We start from the raw sequence: 17158 nt of genomic DNA on the forward strand, positions 1-17158 counted from the left end.
TCTGTTCCACCACCATGTTCCTCAGCTCCACTCTCTGTTCCACCACCATGTTCCTCAGCTCCACTCTCTGTTCCACCACCATGTTCCTCAGCTCCACTCTCTGTTCCACCACCATGTTCCTCAGCTTCACTCTCTGTTCCACCACCATGTTCCTCAGCACCTTCAGCTCAGTCCAGATATCAGGCTGGGTGGTCAACTATTCAGCATCACTCTCCTTTCTCTTTCATCCGTCTCTGTGAGCCTGTTCAGTGATATTCTTCTCTCTGACCCTCCACTCTCCCCCTGAGCCCATGTCCCAGACAGACAGTACAGCAACACAAGCCAAGCTACAACACCCCTCATTCTGAAACAATGTCTCTTCAGATCTAATGTAGTCTACTGGGCCCAGTCCCCTTCTTTATACACACTGGTGTTGTTGACCCAATACATTGAAATTTAACAGGTGTCCTCATAGAATTTTTTTGAGAACATAGCCAAGGAATGTGTGATATAACAGAACAGGTAAAGATGATTTCTTGGCAGTTGATTCAGATTGTGGGTTGTTTAAGACAGAGATTCACACCTGCTAGTCAGTTAAACAACCCATTCTCTCTCTATTGCATGATCTGTCAAACCAGTCTTGAAATAAACTCTCATACACAGAGATAATGCTAATTTATTCCACAAAAACATTAGAATAGTTGAGTCAATTGCATTTTATAAAAAGTCCAACGAGCATGTTTGTATGATCTGTACTCAATGAAGGAAGAGGGAGATTTGACTAAGATATGGACCAAGAAAGAAAATGGGGATGGGGGAAATATATTTTTTAACAAAGAAATAACTTAGAATGCATTGAAATCTCTTCTACCTCAGTGCTTTTCTACACTAGTAAAACCAGGAGTGGACACGTTCCAAATCAATCAAAAACAGGGCACTAATTACCCTCCATTTGTGTCTGTTCCTCAGCTGTCTCTCCTATACAGAGTTCAGGGTACATTTGAATCTGTGTGGAAGTCTGGGGCATCTTGCTGCTTGTCACCATGTATCCAGTCTGTCAGTATCCTGGTTGTGCCTGGTTGGCTGGTTGAGTCTGTTCTCTTTGTATCAGCCAGCCAGTCTGTTTAGTCCATTTTACACACACACACTGCTTTACTGCTGAGCGCATGACAAAACTGTTTTAACGAAATCTAAGTCATCACAAAATAAATGATATCAAGTAGAGGAGTAGGTAGGAGTGATGGTTCAGAGAAAAGGGGAAGAGGGGGGACTGGGGCTCAGTTTGGGGTGTAAAACATCATTATGGAACCCTCCAAAAGGCCCTAGATGTCAGGGGAGGGTATGAGGTTTAATACTCCTGTGTTATGGGGCCATCCAGAAGGGCATGGGCTGCTGTGACTGTGCCTGCTGTGTTTTGGCACGTTGGGGAGGCGGAGGGGGGCAGCGGTACCCCAGAGTCCAGCCAGGGGGTGAGGTGGGGGTGGAGTGGGTCACCCCAGCGATGTTACCATGGTTACCTGCCCCCAAGGTTTTGGGGGTGGAGTGGTCCTCCTCTTCGTCCGAGGAGTCACCAGCGTACGCCACGAGCCCCGTCTTCATCCTCTTCACTGAGGGATCTGAGAGAGATGAGAGAGGGAAAAACAGTGGGAGAAAGAGGGAGGAATGAGGGAGAAAGGAGGGGTGCGGGAGAGAGAGAGGGGAGACACACAGAGAGAGAGAAAGAACACAACCAAAGACCAGCACAAAGGTTTCAAAAACAACCGTTGGAAGTCAATTGTTTACCAACAGATAGGGAGAGAAAGTTAATAGATTGCATTGTGTTTGGCAGCAGTTGTGAGTTAGGTAGAGGAGGAGGGGCATGGGCCAGCAGTGGCAGTCATTGGTCGGTGGGGAGCGGCAGCGTTAGGGCCGTCCAATCACGATGCAGGACAGCGCCACAGGAGAAGAGCCCCACCCCCATCCGGCATCCCACCCAGAGAGACATGGAAGAGAAGAAAAACACAGAGAAAGAACACAAAAAAAGAGAGAGTCTTGTTAGTGAGGGAGTCAAACACGGGCACAGACACTCCTGTCTGATGACGTCATCAGAAAGGGACGGGCAGCGAGGGGACAGCACCAGTTAGACAGAGAGGGGGACTCCCAATCTGAAATCCATCCCTAAACACCTCCTAGATGTCACAAGATGATATGCCAGGTGTAAGCAGTATGGTAATAGATCAGCCTTACTCTTCTACAGGCCAATTGTAATTGTCTACATATTGCTTACAACCATATAAAATACTCTCAGGCCTACACAGTGCCTAGGGCTAGGGGTTGACTTAGGATCAACGACAGAGTTACCTGAGGCAGTGGGGGATCGAAGCTTTGCCCAGTTCATGATTCTGAACTGACTGACCGACTTTCAAAGCAGAACTTATGCCTGTCTGATGTAATCTGCTAGAACCTGTTCTGTCACGTGTGAGAACAGCATGTCTGCATGCAAAATGCTATTTGACTCTGACTACTGACAGCCAAGAGGCCGGGGGGGTGGGCAGCGTGCTTTATGGCTGAGGCCATGGATGGGGAGGGGTCAGGGGGTTACATGGGGTGGGGCACTTACCCAGGGGGCCTTGCAGCAGCCTCCTCTCCTCCATCTTGGGTGTCATGCCTCCGTTCATTGGAATGGGTGGTGGAGGCATCAGCTGCCTACTGCTGGAGAGAAAGAGAGGGAGGGAGGGAGGGAAGGAGCGAGAGAGAGGAAAGGGGAGGAGTCAGTGTTGCACAACATCAATCACAAGCAAACACAAGCCTGCACACACGGTGTGTCCAGCATCTGGGATGAAGGACACCGCTATAAAGGAGAGCGACTCGTCGCCCCCCCATCTCGTACCTGTCCCTCTCCCTCGGCGGCCCGGAGGAACTCGGTGGCGGGGGTCCTGAAGCCTCTGGGCCGGGGCTGCCCACAGGGAAGCCTGCACCTAAATTAGTCATATGAATGGGTCCATGCTATGAGCAGAAAAACACACAGGCGCATTAGCACACATCCTCCCCTAAATCACTATTATTAATAGTAGGCCTACAAGCATGTAGTTATCTAAACTATTGAATGGAACTGAACTGCAAAGTTATTATTCCAAAACGTTTTCCTTTTCACTACACCTTATTTAAGCAGCTGAGAATAAAAATATTATTTTAAGTTTATGCATGCTCTGATTGCACATAATCCAAAAATAGGAATGGACTGTATTAAAGTAACATATCATTAAATGACACATTTAAATTAGGCCTGTGACGACACTTGTACTGCGATATTTTTTGAATGGCAAAAATTAAAACAGGAAGCAGACCAAACACTTTGGTCCTTTAAAAACCTGCTGTATGTAAAACATGATGTGCTATAGCCTGGAAAATAAACCTAATGACTCTGGGGGACAACATAACGATGGTTGTTTCCAACATTAGGGCCGTTTTCCTAAAGAAGTTAATCCGTTTCATGTTTGTTTCCTTGCCATGATACTGATATCGTACCTGCACTAATTTCAATATATTGAAGTACATTTGATGATTATCCAACAATACCTTTCCAGAATCTCCAGAATCTGAAAGTTCTATAAATCCAATACTACATGGACTCAGATAATAACAGCTATGGTTACAATGCTTTTCAATGAACGTCATAAGATCTAAGATCATAACAAGTTGACACTGAACAGACACTTAAGACCCATTCAATCTCACTCACTCAACAAGCAAACCGTTTCTACAGAATGCAGACAGGGACTCACAGAATTACAGACAAGAGACAATGAGAATCATAATGAATTGAGTCTAACAGAAAGAGGAACAGATATCAGATACATGGACAGAAGATAAGAAAAGACAGGAAAACAACAGAAGCAGAAGAGACAGACTGGACGAAGGCAGCACATAAGGTGGAAGAATAAAAGAATGGGAAATCACCTGGTATCCCAGCAGACCGCTGTCCCTCTCGTCTGGCACCTCCTCAGTGAAGCGTCTTTTCTGCGGCGGATTGGCTGAGACTACAGGAGGCGGAGCTTTGGGCGGAACCGGAGCAGCGGGTGGGAAAGGAGAAGGTGGGAGAGTCTGGGGACAAAAAAAAACAACTTGGATGTAATGCATGTTGAATACATCATATATACAGCCTATCAAGAAAATGTTTTTCAACTAGTTTCATAACTCGGATGTAATAGTCTTAATGTACTGTATTATAGGTCCAAGTCTAAATCTGATTGACCAGTCTTACCTGTGGTAAAGTGACAGGTGCAGGGGGGAGGGCGTACCGGGTGGGAGGGGGGAGACCGGCAGGCAGCCCAGGGGGAATGGGAGGGGGGACAGCGTAGGGGGGAGGAATGGGCTGAGGGGGAGGTACAGGGAGGGGGTAGCTGGGCTGGTACCCCGATGGGGGGTAGTAAGGGGGCTGGGGGGGCATCCCGTTGGCCATGGGGGGCTGCATAAAGCCTGGAGGAGGAGAGGAAGAGGAACACGTCAGTATGTTGACACATTGTAGAGGCTGTAAAAGAGAAAGACAGCCACAGTCTGTACCGGGAGTAGGCATCATGACACTCATCTGGTTGAGGAAGACAGAATACTCTGCATGGACCTGGAGGGAAGAGAGAACAGTCACAGATCCACATGGCAAACAGAGCCCAGCTACATAATACAACGCACTACACATGGGACAGCTTGAAACAGGGTTTAAGTGAAAGTAGAGCAGTGTACAGAGAACAGAGTGCCAGTCAGCAAACCATTAGACGCTCACCGTCTGCAGCAGGTTGTCACACAGGGTCTTAGCTGCAGCAAGGCCCTCTGGTTTGGGATGACTGGGGAAGAGAGAGGGGTTCATGTGTGCCTGGTGTCTAAGCTCTGTGTCTCTGAGCTAATACAAATCAACATGGACTTTACTCCCCCATTAATACTGCCATTTACCTGATGTACATGAGTTCAAGGCCCTCTCTGAGTTGATACAGATGAACACGAGTCTAGTCCATGAGACTTACCTGATGTAGATGTACATCGGTTCGAAGGCCTCTCGCCCAGAGGCGGGCTCCAGACAGCCTGATCCCTTCCCCCTGAGGAAGACCTTGGCCCCAGTCTCACCCTGGATGTGCTGCAGGTAGGAGCTGCCTGGCCCTTCCACCCTCTCCTTCACTGAGAAGCCCTGGATGGCATGCTCCAGACCCACAAACAACTTCTCCTGCACATAGTGCATCTGAAAGGATATGGATGTGAGTTGACATTCAATGACATTGTCAATGTTATTTTATGAGTGTCAAACACAAACTCTTTTCCTATTAGCGCCGTCAGCTAATCAGCCGGTTACAGACTCATTTTCAGCCACCTACTTTTTCCACTTCATAACTAGGCTACTTTTCATTTAAACGTTTCAATTCACTAGTCCGCCGAGCCTCCTCTGGATAGAGTGAACGATATGCATCTTCTAGCGATCTATTGATAGGATAGGTGCCCATCAGTCACAAAGCGAGAGATGACAGGGAAACGCAATGTGCTGTCTGTCCCGCCTCCCAGTACCATTTGTGTGCACTGTGGTTGGTTGCAGTCTAATTTCTTTACACAGGGAAGGAGAGAGCATGATGCTAGTGAATTTGCACGCCCCACACGGTAACGCCTCACGTAGCGTGCGTACGCGGTGACGCCTCACGTAGCGTGCGTACGCGGTGACGCCCCGCGTAGAGTGCGTACGCGGTGACGCCCCACGTAGAGTGCGTACGCGGTGACGCCCCACGTAGAGTGCGTACGCGGTGACGCCCCACGTAGAGTGCGTACGCGGTGACGCCCCACGTAGAGTGTGTACGCGGTGACGCCCCACGTAGAGTGCGTACGCGGTGACGCCCCACGTAGAGTGCGTACGCGGTGACGCCTCACGTAGAGTGCTTACGCGGTGACGCCCCACGTAGAGGAAACAGTATTTTCCTTTGTGTGTTTCACATAGACAGCCACGTGGAGTCGTGGTGCATAGTAGACTATTTACTGTGCTTTGATTGACAACAGCAAGCGTTGACTAGTTTATAAAAAGTGTCAAACTGACTAAATAAAGCCATTCATAAATCATACAGCGTATACTGAATGTCCATAAACCAAAGGATTCCCTAGGTTTCCTTTCCTAAGATGTCGGGACTAAAATAAGGACTGTAAATTTAATTTTACCCCCCTTTCTCCCTAATTTCGTGGTATCCAATTGTATCCAATCCAATAGTTACTATCTTGTCTCATCGCTACAACTCCCGTACGGGCTCGGGAGAGACAAAGGTCGAAAGTCATATGTCCTCCGAAACACAACCCAACCAAGCCGCACTGCTTCTTAACACAGCACGCATCCAACCAGCCGCACCAATGTGTCGGAGGAAACACCATGCACCTGGCGACCTTGGTTAGCGCGCACTGCGCCCGGCCCGCCACAGGAGCCGCGATGAGACAAGGATATCCCTACCGGCCAAACCCTCCCTAACCCAGACGTCGCCCCATGGACCTCCCGGTCACGGCCGGCTGCGACAGAGCCTGGGCACGAACCCAGAGTCTCTGGTGGCACAGCTAGCACTGCGATGCAGAGCCCTAGATCACTGAGCCACCCGGGAGGCCCTGTAAATAAGACTTCAATCTCAAGAGAAGACATGTTAAACGCTCCCTTACTTAGAAAATAGTCCTGATATAAGCCTAGGCCATACCCCCAAACAACTAATTCATTCATTTTCAGTCAATTAAAATTGCCCTGGCTGGCTACTTATTCTAATTGGCTGGCTACTCTATGCACTTGTGAAAAACACTGCTTACCCCAGACTGGAAGTGTGGTCTGTGATGGTGGTTGATGGGGGGCAGTGAGGGGGGCTGGGGTTTGTGTTGCTGGTAGACTGGGACTGTGGCTCCGGTTCCGCTGTAGGAGGAGGTGGCCGCCTTCACCACTCCGTTAGTGATGATCTCCTTGATGCGGTTCACAGCTCCTGGAGAGCGAGAGATTGGATCGTCACAACATAGAAACTCAGGAAAGAAGGACCCTGGTGATCCTGATGTTCAGAAATGGTGATAATCTTAATCAAATTAGGTGAGGTAAATAGAGATGTACTGACTGTCGACAAGCTCCCTGGTCTGGCCCTGGACGTGGAGATAGAGGGGTCGGTCCCTGACGACAGAGAGAGAAGCAGTCGGTCAGGAGCCTAAGACTTGGTTGTATGATGCAATCAGACAACAGATTCACTTGTCTGTATAGAGAAAAGTAAATACCAGTAACATCCTTGGTAGAGCAGTGTGGTAATAAAGAAGGTGTGAAGCAGGACTCACCCTTGTGGAGCCTTGTACTTCTCCACTGCTGCCATGTATCGCCCCCTGGTGGACACAGCAGCACCGCTCACTTTGCTGATCTTCACATAATAGGATGAAGAAGAAGCTGGTAATTTACTGTCCTCAAGTGAGACACTTTCAGTCCCATACTGGTTTACATGATACTGATCCAGTCTGTTCATGTGTGTATCACACAGAGAAAGAGCTGGGTAAACATACTGGTTTACATGACACTGATCCAGTCTGTACATGTGTGTATCACACAGAGAAAGAGCTGGGTAAACATACTGGTTTACATGACACTGATCCAGTCTGTACATGTGTGTATCACACAGAGAAAGAGCTGGGTAAACATACTGGTTTACATGACACTGATCCAGTCTGTACATGTGTGTCTCACACAGAGAAAGAGCTGGGTAAACATAGCAGTAAGTTTGACTGTTGACCAGATTGTCAATCAATGGGTCTAAAGATCATAATGATGTCATGGACTCTCACCTCGTCCTGTGTCTGCCCGCGGGTCAGCAGGTTCCGGCAGGGGAGCGGAACGTCGTTGATCTCCACCTCCGCCACCACCAGGTCATCCTTCGCTTTCATAGGAGGCTGGGGCTTCCCTGCACCCACAACCTGGTGATGACAAAGATTAATTTGTATGTACTGTATGCTAACATTTACAACAAGATATCTCTCTCCAAAAGAGAGATTAAGAGCGAGGGGATTAGAGAATTTGGAGGCGAGAGAGAGACAGACAACGAAGACAGAGAGAAGCCAGATTACAGGTGAGAGACTGAAAGCATTTCTAATGTTTTCCTGACCATTACCTTGTCTGGGGGTCCAGATGGTCCAGAGGGTCCTATCTGGGAGGGCTTGAGCTTGCCCTTGGCTACCAGCATGGCGTTGATCTTAGCTGCCACAGCAGCTGCAGCGTCCAGAGCCCCTGTAGGAGCCGCCTCCGCCTCCCCCATCTGGTCTGAACCAGGACCTGGGCCCGGCTGGTCCCATTTACTACGGCGACTGAGGAACAAAGAGGGGAGCGGGTGGGGGAACAGAGAGAGGGGGGAGGGGGTAGTGAAAGAGAAAGGTAGGGGAGATAGTGAAGGAGGGAGAAAAAGAGGGCAATGGTAAGTGGAAGGGATGGGAGAGTGGAGGGCAGTGCAAAAGCAGCAATCACAAGGCCTCTCCCCACCCATTTCTGTAAAAAGCTGGAGGGATGGGTACTGGAGAAACGTAGGCCTAACAACTCTCAGACAGAGCTATGGATTCTAAAATCTATGATATACAAATGATAGTTTTAACCATGAGGCTATACCGTGTCTGTTTTACTCCCATGTCGTAAAAAAAAGAACAAATATTTTGGGTTCTGATGGTGTATGTAAGTTGAGCAAAATGTTTTAGGTGACCAAACAATTTCACATGTTAGTTATATGCCTCCCGAGTGGCGCAGCAGTCTAAGTGTTGCGGCGTCACTACAGCCTGGGGTTCCATCCCAGGCGGTGTCACAACCGGGCCGTGACCTGGAGTCCAATAGGGCGGCACAAAAATGTCCCAGCGTCGTCTGGGTTAGAGGAGGGTTTGGCCACGGGGGCTTTACTTGGCTCATCGCACTCCAGCGACTCCTTGTGGTGGGCCAGGCACCTGCAGGCTGACTTCAGTCGTCAGTTGAACAGTGTTTACACCAACACATTGGTGTGGCTGGCTTCCGGGTTTAATGAGCAGGTGTTAAGAAGCGCAGTTTGGCAGGTCATGTTTCAGAGGATGCGTGACTTGACCTTCGCCTCTCCCAAGTCCGTTGGGGAGTTGCGATGAGACATGATCGTAATATCACGAAATTGGGGGGAAATTTACAAACAAAAAAATGTACGTTAGTTATAGATTTGTCTTTGAAAGCAAATCTAAGCAGTAAATATTTTATGTGGCTATTTCTATGCTTCCTGTTCTTAAGTTTTGTTTTTGTGTCTTTTACATTTGGTTTTGTACACCAGCTTCAAATACAATATTTTTTGTTATGGAAAATATATTTCACAGGGGATTAGATGGTACAATGATTCTCTACACTGTACCTGCTTGTTTTGTCAAACTGAAATTAGGTTAAATAAATTACTACAATCAGGAAATCATTATTTTATTTCTACTTTGCACATTCTTCCACTGCAAATCTACCATTCCAGTGTTTTACTTGCTATATTGTATTTACTTTGCCACCATGGCCTTTTTTTGCCTTTACCTCCCCTCATTTGCTCACATCGTATTTAGACTTGTTTATACTGTATTATTGACTGTATGTTTGTTTTACTCCATGTGTAACTCGTGTCGTTGTATGTGTCCAACTGCTTTGCTTTATCTTGGCCAGGTCGCAGTTGTAAATGAGAACTTGTTACCTGGTTAAATAAAGGTGAAATAAATAAATAAATAATTTACGTTAAAAAAAAAACATTTTTAAATGGATGTAGCAACTGCAGGTAGCCCCTTAAATGACCACATCAATTACAGGGTTCAGAGGTCGTAGGCTAACAAATTAGTTTAGTCTTTGCCATCTAACGTTACAATTAATGTTAACTTTATGGATTGAATAAATGTTGTTGACTTGCTAACGTTAGCTAGTTAGTTATCCAACAGTTTTGTTCACGTCGCTGTGCTTAACGTTAGTTAACTAGCAACCATACGTAGTTAGCTACTGTAACTTAGCAAAACAACAGTTAGCGAGCTAACTAATCGATTGCTAGGTAACCAACTCACATCGATTTTCAAAAAATAAACGTATCACCCAACGGCGCTCTTAGTTAGCTATATAACCAACAATTTTCTAAACTGGGTAACGACAGCTAGCTAGCTACACTGTTGGCTACTAAGCATACCCCACGTAGTTAGCTACAAGCACTCCGCCATTACAAATTAACTAGCTAGCTTTGTGCTGCTCAGTCAGTGTTGGGCAAGTCTGTGGTCAAATGCACCGTGATAACGCAACGTTCTTTCAACTCACCCGCCGTTTTGCGTTCCACCAAATGACATCAATCTTCTATTTGGTTGAATTTCTCTTTGCGTAAAAACACTAACGTTTTATACCGCAATACCGACTCCGCCAGACTTACAATATAGCTTGTCCAGACAGTGGAGTACTGCAAGAGCTTTCACTCTATGCGATATCGTTCCCACTTCCTGTTTTTTGGGGAAAGGACCGGTGCTGTATTGAATTTTGCTTCCCTCACACAGATTATTTTCTTCAATCATGTGCGACGCTAGGGGACGCAGTGAGCAGGCCGCGTCTCACCGGATGATGCAGTCCTGTGGCTGCCTGCTATCATCGTTTTCCTGACACCCCAGGAGAGTGTTGCGGATATGAACCAGATGAATGTCGGTTCAGGTTTCCCAAATTAAACCCCACAGCACACAGCTTGGTCTACGTGAAAATGTAGGACCAGACATCTTACAAGCAGGATGCTGAGGTGATGATGCCAGAGCCAGGTAAACTATGGTTGTTAGCCAGGTAAACTATGGTTGTTAGCCAGGTAAACTATGGTTGTTAGCCAGGTAAATTATGGTTGTTGTCACCACGTGGTGTTGTGCCTCTGTTTAAAAACAATAACATTGGCCCTATTGCAGTTTATTGCATGTGTAAAATGTATTGTTGTCAACTTTTTTCAATATGTGTGGTCCTTTGTGGACCGTTTAATTAGCCTAACTGTTTATTGACCTTTTTCAGTAAACTGATTTCCCCTCCAACTACAGGTTGTTTCTTAAAAACCCGTTTGCCTAGCTACCGTTGCTAACCATGATTTATTTATTTACCATGATTCACTCTGAATCGCTCAGGAATGTCTTTCCTTCCTGTACTTTGTAAGTAGGCCATCAGCCAAGTTTAACCTTTTTTAATCACCTTGGCAATTAGATCACGGATCTGCAGTCTAAAATTAAATACCCAGTGCCACATAGACTTAGCCTAATTTTAATGCTTATGTCTGAGTTTGGGTTATCAGGTCCTATGCCTTATTATGCATAATGTCTTGTCTATTCTGTTCTAGTGTTGAGTACACTGGTGGTCTATCCATCATCAGGTGAGTATCATTTTAATACCACACACTCTTCATTTTTAGATCATGAATTATATTCAAGTTCTAGGCTTCTGCTTCTAGGCTACTGCATGTGTTCACAGAGGTTCTACTGATGCCCACTCTGACCGTGGAGCCTTCAGGACGACAAACAGCGCCACTGGCCACCCCACCACAGCTGTTATTGTTTTGTTGCTGAGCTGAGGAGCGTCGGGCAGCATGGTTAAAAAAAGATCTGTACATATTAGTGCTCTTCTATCAGGGAGGGAGTGTTTGTTGTTTGCGCTAACTTCTGTCATTGTAAGTGGCAAAAAATGTTTGTCAAAGCAGTGTATTCCTCTGTCTCTCCCTCTTTCCATGTCTCTGCCCATAAACAGTCCTCCCTTGTCAAGTTGGGTATCAAAGCTCCCCTGACCTCTGACCTATTGACACTTAGCTCATCTGAGCCCCATTCCCGAACTTACACTCCAAAATAAACTCAGCAAAAAAGAAACGTCCTCTCACTGTCAACTGCGTTTATTTTCAGCAAACTTAACATGTGTCCATATTTGTATGAACATAACAAGATTCAACAACTGAGACATAAACTGAACAAGTTCCACAGACATGTGACTAACAGAAAAAAGGGGGGGGTCAAAATCAAAAGTAACAGTCAGTATCTGGTGTGACCACCAGCTGCATTAAGTACTGCAGTGCATCTCCTCCTCATGGACTGCACCAGATTTGCCAGTTCTTGCTGTGAGATGTTACCCAACTCTTCCACCAAAGCACCTGCAAGTTCCCGGACATTTCTGGGGGGAATGGCCCGAGACCTCACCCTCCGATCCAACAGGACCCAGACGTGTTCAATGGGATTGAGTTCTGGCCATGGCAGAACACTGACATTCCTGTCTTGCAGGAAATCACGCACAGAATGAAAATGCCAATGGAGCCACGGGGCGGCAGGGTAGCCTAGTGGTTAGAGCGTTGGACTAGTAACCGGAAGGTTGCAAGTTCAAACCCCCGAGCTGACAAGGTACAAATCTGTTGTTCTGTTAAATAGATAACTGTCGAGATAACTAGCCAGGCTTCACGATATGTAGTTATCTAATTAGTCTTTTGTCTATCATTATTTTATAGGCTAGGCCTACCTGCTGCAATGTCTCTCTCTCTCTCTACTCTAGCCGACTCACACTGGCGCACATGCAGGTGATGCGCACAGCCGCACATCATAACTTTTCCAGGATTTTCATGACTGTACAAACCCTGTTTGCTGACCAAAATGTACGTTAACTGTGTAAATAACTAACTAATTAGCACTGAATATCAACACGTGCACACACTGCTACACACAGCTCTTTGCTTTGATCTCAAAAGCTCACAACCCGGGATGATTGAAAGACTGCTCCTACCTGTTATTTCAAGAACAGCAATACATCGCATTTAGGGGGGACAACTCTGATCCAATTGTAATTGTTTGATATTGCAATGTTTTTTGTGTGATTGTTTTACTTGTCCATTCGGACATCTCAAATCTATATTCTTCTTGTCCAACTTTTTTTTTTTTTACAAGAGTTAATGTCAAGCCCTGTAGAAGGATGGAGAGACATGCCATATTTACAGTCTTTACTAGTAAGAGCCCATGTGCGAACTGCAGAGCCTATGTAGGTTTATGTAACCTCCAGCCTTCAAGGCACGCAAGCCTGGGTCTCGCCTGATGTTGGCGGCTGACACAGAAGTGTGAAGACAGGGGACGTGGCGGGGAGGAGGGTTCCTCATGTTGGGGGTGCCATACGGTGAACAAAGAGACTGTCTGTTCCCTGGTTTGAGTGTTTGCTGTCAAACCAGCAATTACGAGTAGGGGAGTTTTGAACAGGTTTTCGATTGCATTCGCTAAAATAAACCCTACCCTAATACTTTGATAAATGTTGTTACCACATTAAATTATGTAGTAAGTAACCATGTGTCAGTTGTGACCGGTCGTGATGCTTCAGGGAGACAATAAATTAAGTTTTTTTGCTCACACAGCTTGGCCTACAGGACATGAGTAACTACACTGACATGAGTAACTCTCACAGCTTGGCCTACAGGGCATGAGTAACTCACACAGCTTGGCCTACAGGACATGAGTAACTAGACTGACATGAGTAACTCACACAGCTTGGCCTACAGGACATGAGTAACTCACACAGCTTGGCCTACAGGACATGAGTAACTACACTGACATGAGTAACTCACACAGCTTGGCCTACAGGGCATGAGTAACTACACTGACATGAGTAACTCACACAGCTTGGCCTACAGGGCATGAGTATCTACAGGACATGAGTAACTCACACAGCTTGGCCTACAGGGCATGAGTAACAACACTGACATGAGTAACTACAGGACATGAGTAACTCTTACTGCTTATTATGATAGCTTGAGTAAAGAGTTAAACATTTTTTTAGTAGTCATGTTTTTCATAATTTTCCAGGATTGATGGACGTGCTTCAGTCTGTAACCTTTATAAAGTCATATGGGGTGAGAGAAGGGACAGGGAGACAGAGAGAGAGGGAAACAGAGAGACTTGCGAAGTAGAGAAAGAGAGTGATTTGAGAGAGGGAAAACAGATGGGAAGATTGCATTTTGGAGAGAAACAGAGCGAGAGAGGAGGAGTGCAAGGCAAATCTTTTTTTGTGTGTGTCTGGATAGAAGGGAGCCTCTTATACCCCTCACAGCATGAGCTTGGCCTGGGCTGCGGCCCAGTCTCGTCTGCACAGCAGGGTCCTTTCCTGAGCAGGCTGCCCAGGGGAGGGGCACCTGCTCCAGGCCCAAACACTGGCTGAGAGAAGGGTCTGGAGGGTGGGGCGGAGGGGCGAGGGGATGGAAAGACACTCAACAGTTCCAGTAAATAGTCTTGCTGGATTTATGAAACTCTCAGGTATCAGAGCAACGCTCCTGAAAGAAAATATGTCTTCTTGCTCTCCCTGCGGATGAGAGGATAGGAGGACGAAGACACCCGTCTCGGTGTGAAATAAGACGTTTCTGTGGAGAGCAGGAGGCAGAAGTTATGGTTGGACCCGACCTGCAGGCGCTGGTTACTACCAACACAAACCCACAGTTTATGGATTGGCTAAGCCTCCGACTGAGGCAATATTTTCCGCCGGTTTGGTTGGGTTGAATAAACACAACGTGTTTGAAGTTTATCAAACACTCAGTCATCCCAGCAGACGTGAGGGATAACTTAATCATCTGATATATGGAGAATACACTGACACCCAAGGCCTGTCCAGTATGCCTGAGACGGGCAATATTCAACGACCAACTCCACTGCCAGTACTGTCAAATCCCCAATGGCGAAAATGGAGTGAAATGTCTGTTTTGAATGAGCTTCAGTTTAACCCTCCATTTCTGTCATTTTGCTGTAAGTTTGGGATCTGTGGAGCACATTCCCACATGAACCCTACATTCCCACATGAACCCTACATTCCCACATGAACCCTACATTCCCACATGAACCCCACATTCCCACATGAACCCTACATTCCCACATGAACCCTACATTCCCACATGAACCCTACATTCCCACATGAACCCTACATTCCCACATGAACCCTACATTTGTCCCAAGAGCATGCCAACAATATGTTTTTCTTTATACAGCGTCTCTGTCTGTCAAATATGCTGTATCTCTACTGTAACGTCTAGTCCGAGAGCCCAGTTGGACTAAGAAGGTCTCAGAGACCGACTAGTTGTCTGTGGATGTAAAGGTCTCAAGGTGGATGGCTATTGCATTAACTTCACAGAAGAAGCGCCCCCCCCCCCCCCCCCCCCCCCCCCCCCACGGAGTGACCGCACAGGTAGCTGGGTAATAACTGCGGTGGGAACGTCACGCTCCGAGGTAACCCAGGTAAATGGAAACACATGGTGGAAAAACCCGAGACTTCAGGAGAGGCTCCCAACCATACAGACAGAACGTCCAGGACGCACAGTCAGATGGCTAGAACAGTTCTGAAGTCCACAACAATTTCCACAGTTCACCCATATCGCCATGAAAGTGAATGCGTAATTTGTTGACATCACATAATTATTGTAGACTTATCGTGGATAGCGATCTGTCAAAACAAACTTTAATTGGTTTGGGATGTCTCCAGAGGGTGTTGTTGCTGTGTATGTTGATAAAAGTACCATGGAAAAGGGAGTTTGCCCATCAGCCAACCAATCCAACGAGCTACTGCTCACCAATGTTTCTCATCATCAGTGTTTTAGGGGTCAGGTGTTACGAATATGTCACTTAGTTACAGGACTTACCAGCTCCCTCCTTAACCCCTGTGTAGGTCCACTCTCTGCGGATTTGAGATTCCCTTCACTAAGTTACATTTAGGCCTTTCTGAATAGTAACCGAGATAACTTTTAGGGACTGTACGCTATTTATAATGAATGATAACTGAAGTGACCCTCCACTATACCCATAATAACAATTAAAACATAGTGGATAGCAGAGAACATGCCTATCGTTTACCCTCCTAGGACAGACTAGAGACTTAGATGCAGTTTTAGAAACTGTTTTTTCTTTTGTAAGCATTACATGATACCAGAAAGTTGTGATTCGCAGACCACCGCTGACAAGGGTAGGGGTGAAAAGATCTCCATTCATCAGGTAGGCCTACAGTATATGCACTTGTACATTTACAAATGTATTCTATTTTATTCCATGATATTGTTATCACAAAATAGATTTGTGTTTACTGTGATTAGGGCATGGGAATAAAAGAGCATCTGTTAACAACTAGGCATGCATGGCTCTCCGCATGATTCTCAAACCAAAGACTGGCCAAACTCATGTTTCTAAAAGTGAATTCAAAGGCATTGTAGAATGACTCTATAGTCTAATAAGACATTTTTCATTAGCATGCTTCACAATTGATTTCTTAAATGGTGGCTTTAGCTATATCACTTGACAATATTTTCGTACACATCATTGCCTTTTATATAATTCTGTTGGCTGGGATTCTCTGACTACCAAAAGGGCCCAACATTGGCTGCTATTTGTATGTAAAACAGTTCTCCAGAAACTCCCTAGCTACCTCACTTCTTAATTGGAAATAAAGCCACCAGACTTGCTTTCAAGACTGAATAGTTCTAGAGGTTCCTCTGGTCTCCACAGAGTTGGGGAAGATTGCCTTTAGTTATTGTGCCCTTAGTGCATGGAATGACATGCAGCCCACTTTGAGGCTTGACTCTGTGGTCTCGAAGGGTCAGGTTGGGACTTGCATGAGGAATGTGGTGAAGGAGAAATGCACTTGTTTTGATTGATGTGTAATTTTATCTGCTGCTTTTGAATTTGATTGGTTGAAATGTGAAATTGTAAATGGATTGTGTTGTGTTGTTTTAATTCTGATTATGTTGATTTATTGTTCCCAGGGCAACCTTCAAAATGAGACCCTGGTCTCAATGGGTTTCCCCTGGTTAAATGAAGGTCAAATAATAATAATAATATAGCCTAAATTATTATTTTTCTTTCTTAGGCTACCCAGCTTGCTCCTGACTGATTGAGAGTTAGTGTATTGTTTTATAGCCTGTTGACATTTTAGACATCAATTGACAGTGACAGAATTACACATTACTTCAAAGTAACATTTTTGTCTCCTCTGCAATAGGTTGTAGTGCATCCTCTGAATGTCGTAGAGTCAAACCATAGTCACGAATTTCCCCGGCATTTTACAGTTTGTTTAAAGCATAAAGTATTGCAAACTAAAGTGTCGTTATAGATCGCAGTGTATAATAAGGTCCACAAAAGCTAACAAGAGGTAGGCCTATGCTTTAGCTATTTTCTTTAGTAGCCTAAAGTCAAATTAAAATCAAGACTGTTTAAATGA

The 17158-nt window shown here is 45.9% G+C and overlaps 1 protein-coding gene across 8 annotated transcripts; it reads right to left on the bottom strand.

The window, feature by feature from the left end:
* Window positions 1-637: 637 nt before the first annotated feature.
* On the bottom strand, window positions 638-10614 carry LOC139421287 (KH homology domain-containing protein 4-like). 8 transcript variants are annotated; one of them, XR_011635610.1, is made up of 14 exons: window positions 10253-10424; window positions 8088-8286; window positions 7771-7899; window positions 7273-7352; window positions 7062-7114; window positions 6769-6935; window positions 4977-5188; window positions 4739-4799; window positions 4522-4579; window positions 4223-4437; window positions 3919-4062; window positions 2849-2936; window positions 2579-2667; window positions 638-1595 (listed from the first exon to the last, which is right to left on the bottom strand). XR_011635610.1 is itself a non-coding variant. In XM_071172031.1 (14 exons), exons 1-14 carry the CDS (start codon window positions 10279-10281, stop codon window positions 1342-1344), a joined length of 1806 nt encoding a protein of 601 aa, XP_071028132.1. In that variant the 5' UTR covers window positions 10282-10614; the 3' UTR covers window positions 638-1341. The 8 variants fall into 8 exon arrangements, 6 of the variants coding, with proteins under 6 accessions (XP_071028132.1, XP_071028123.1, XP_071028149.1 ...); XM_071172031.1 differs by having other exon boundaries at window positions 2849-2964; window positions 10253-10614; XM_071172022.1 differs by having other exon boundaries at window positions 2579-2670; window positions 2849-2964; window positions 10253-10614.
* Between the last annotated feature and the right edge of the window lie 6544 nt (window positions 10615-17158).

This window comes from Oncorhynchus clarkii, chromosome 2 (genome assembly GCF_045791955.1).
Source record: "Oncorhynchus clarkii lewisi isolate Uvic-CL-2024 chromosome 2, UVic_Ocla_1.0, whole genome shotgun sequence".
NCBI lineage: Eukaryota > Metazoa > Chordata > Actinopteri > Salmoniformes > Salmonidae > Oncorhynchus > Oncorhynchus clarkii.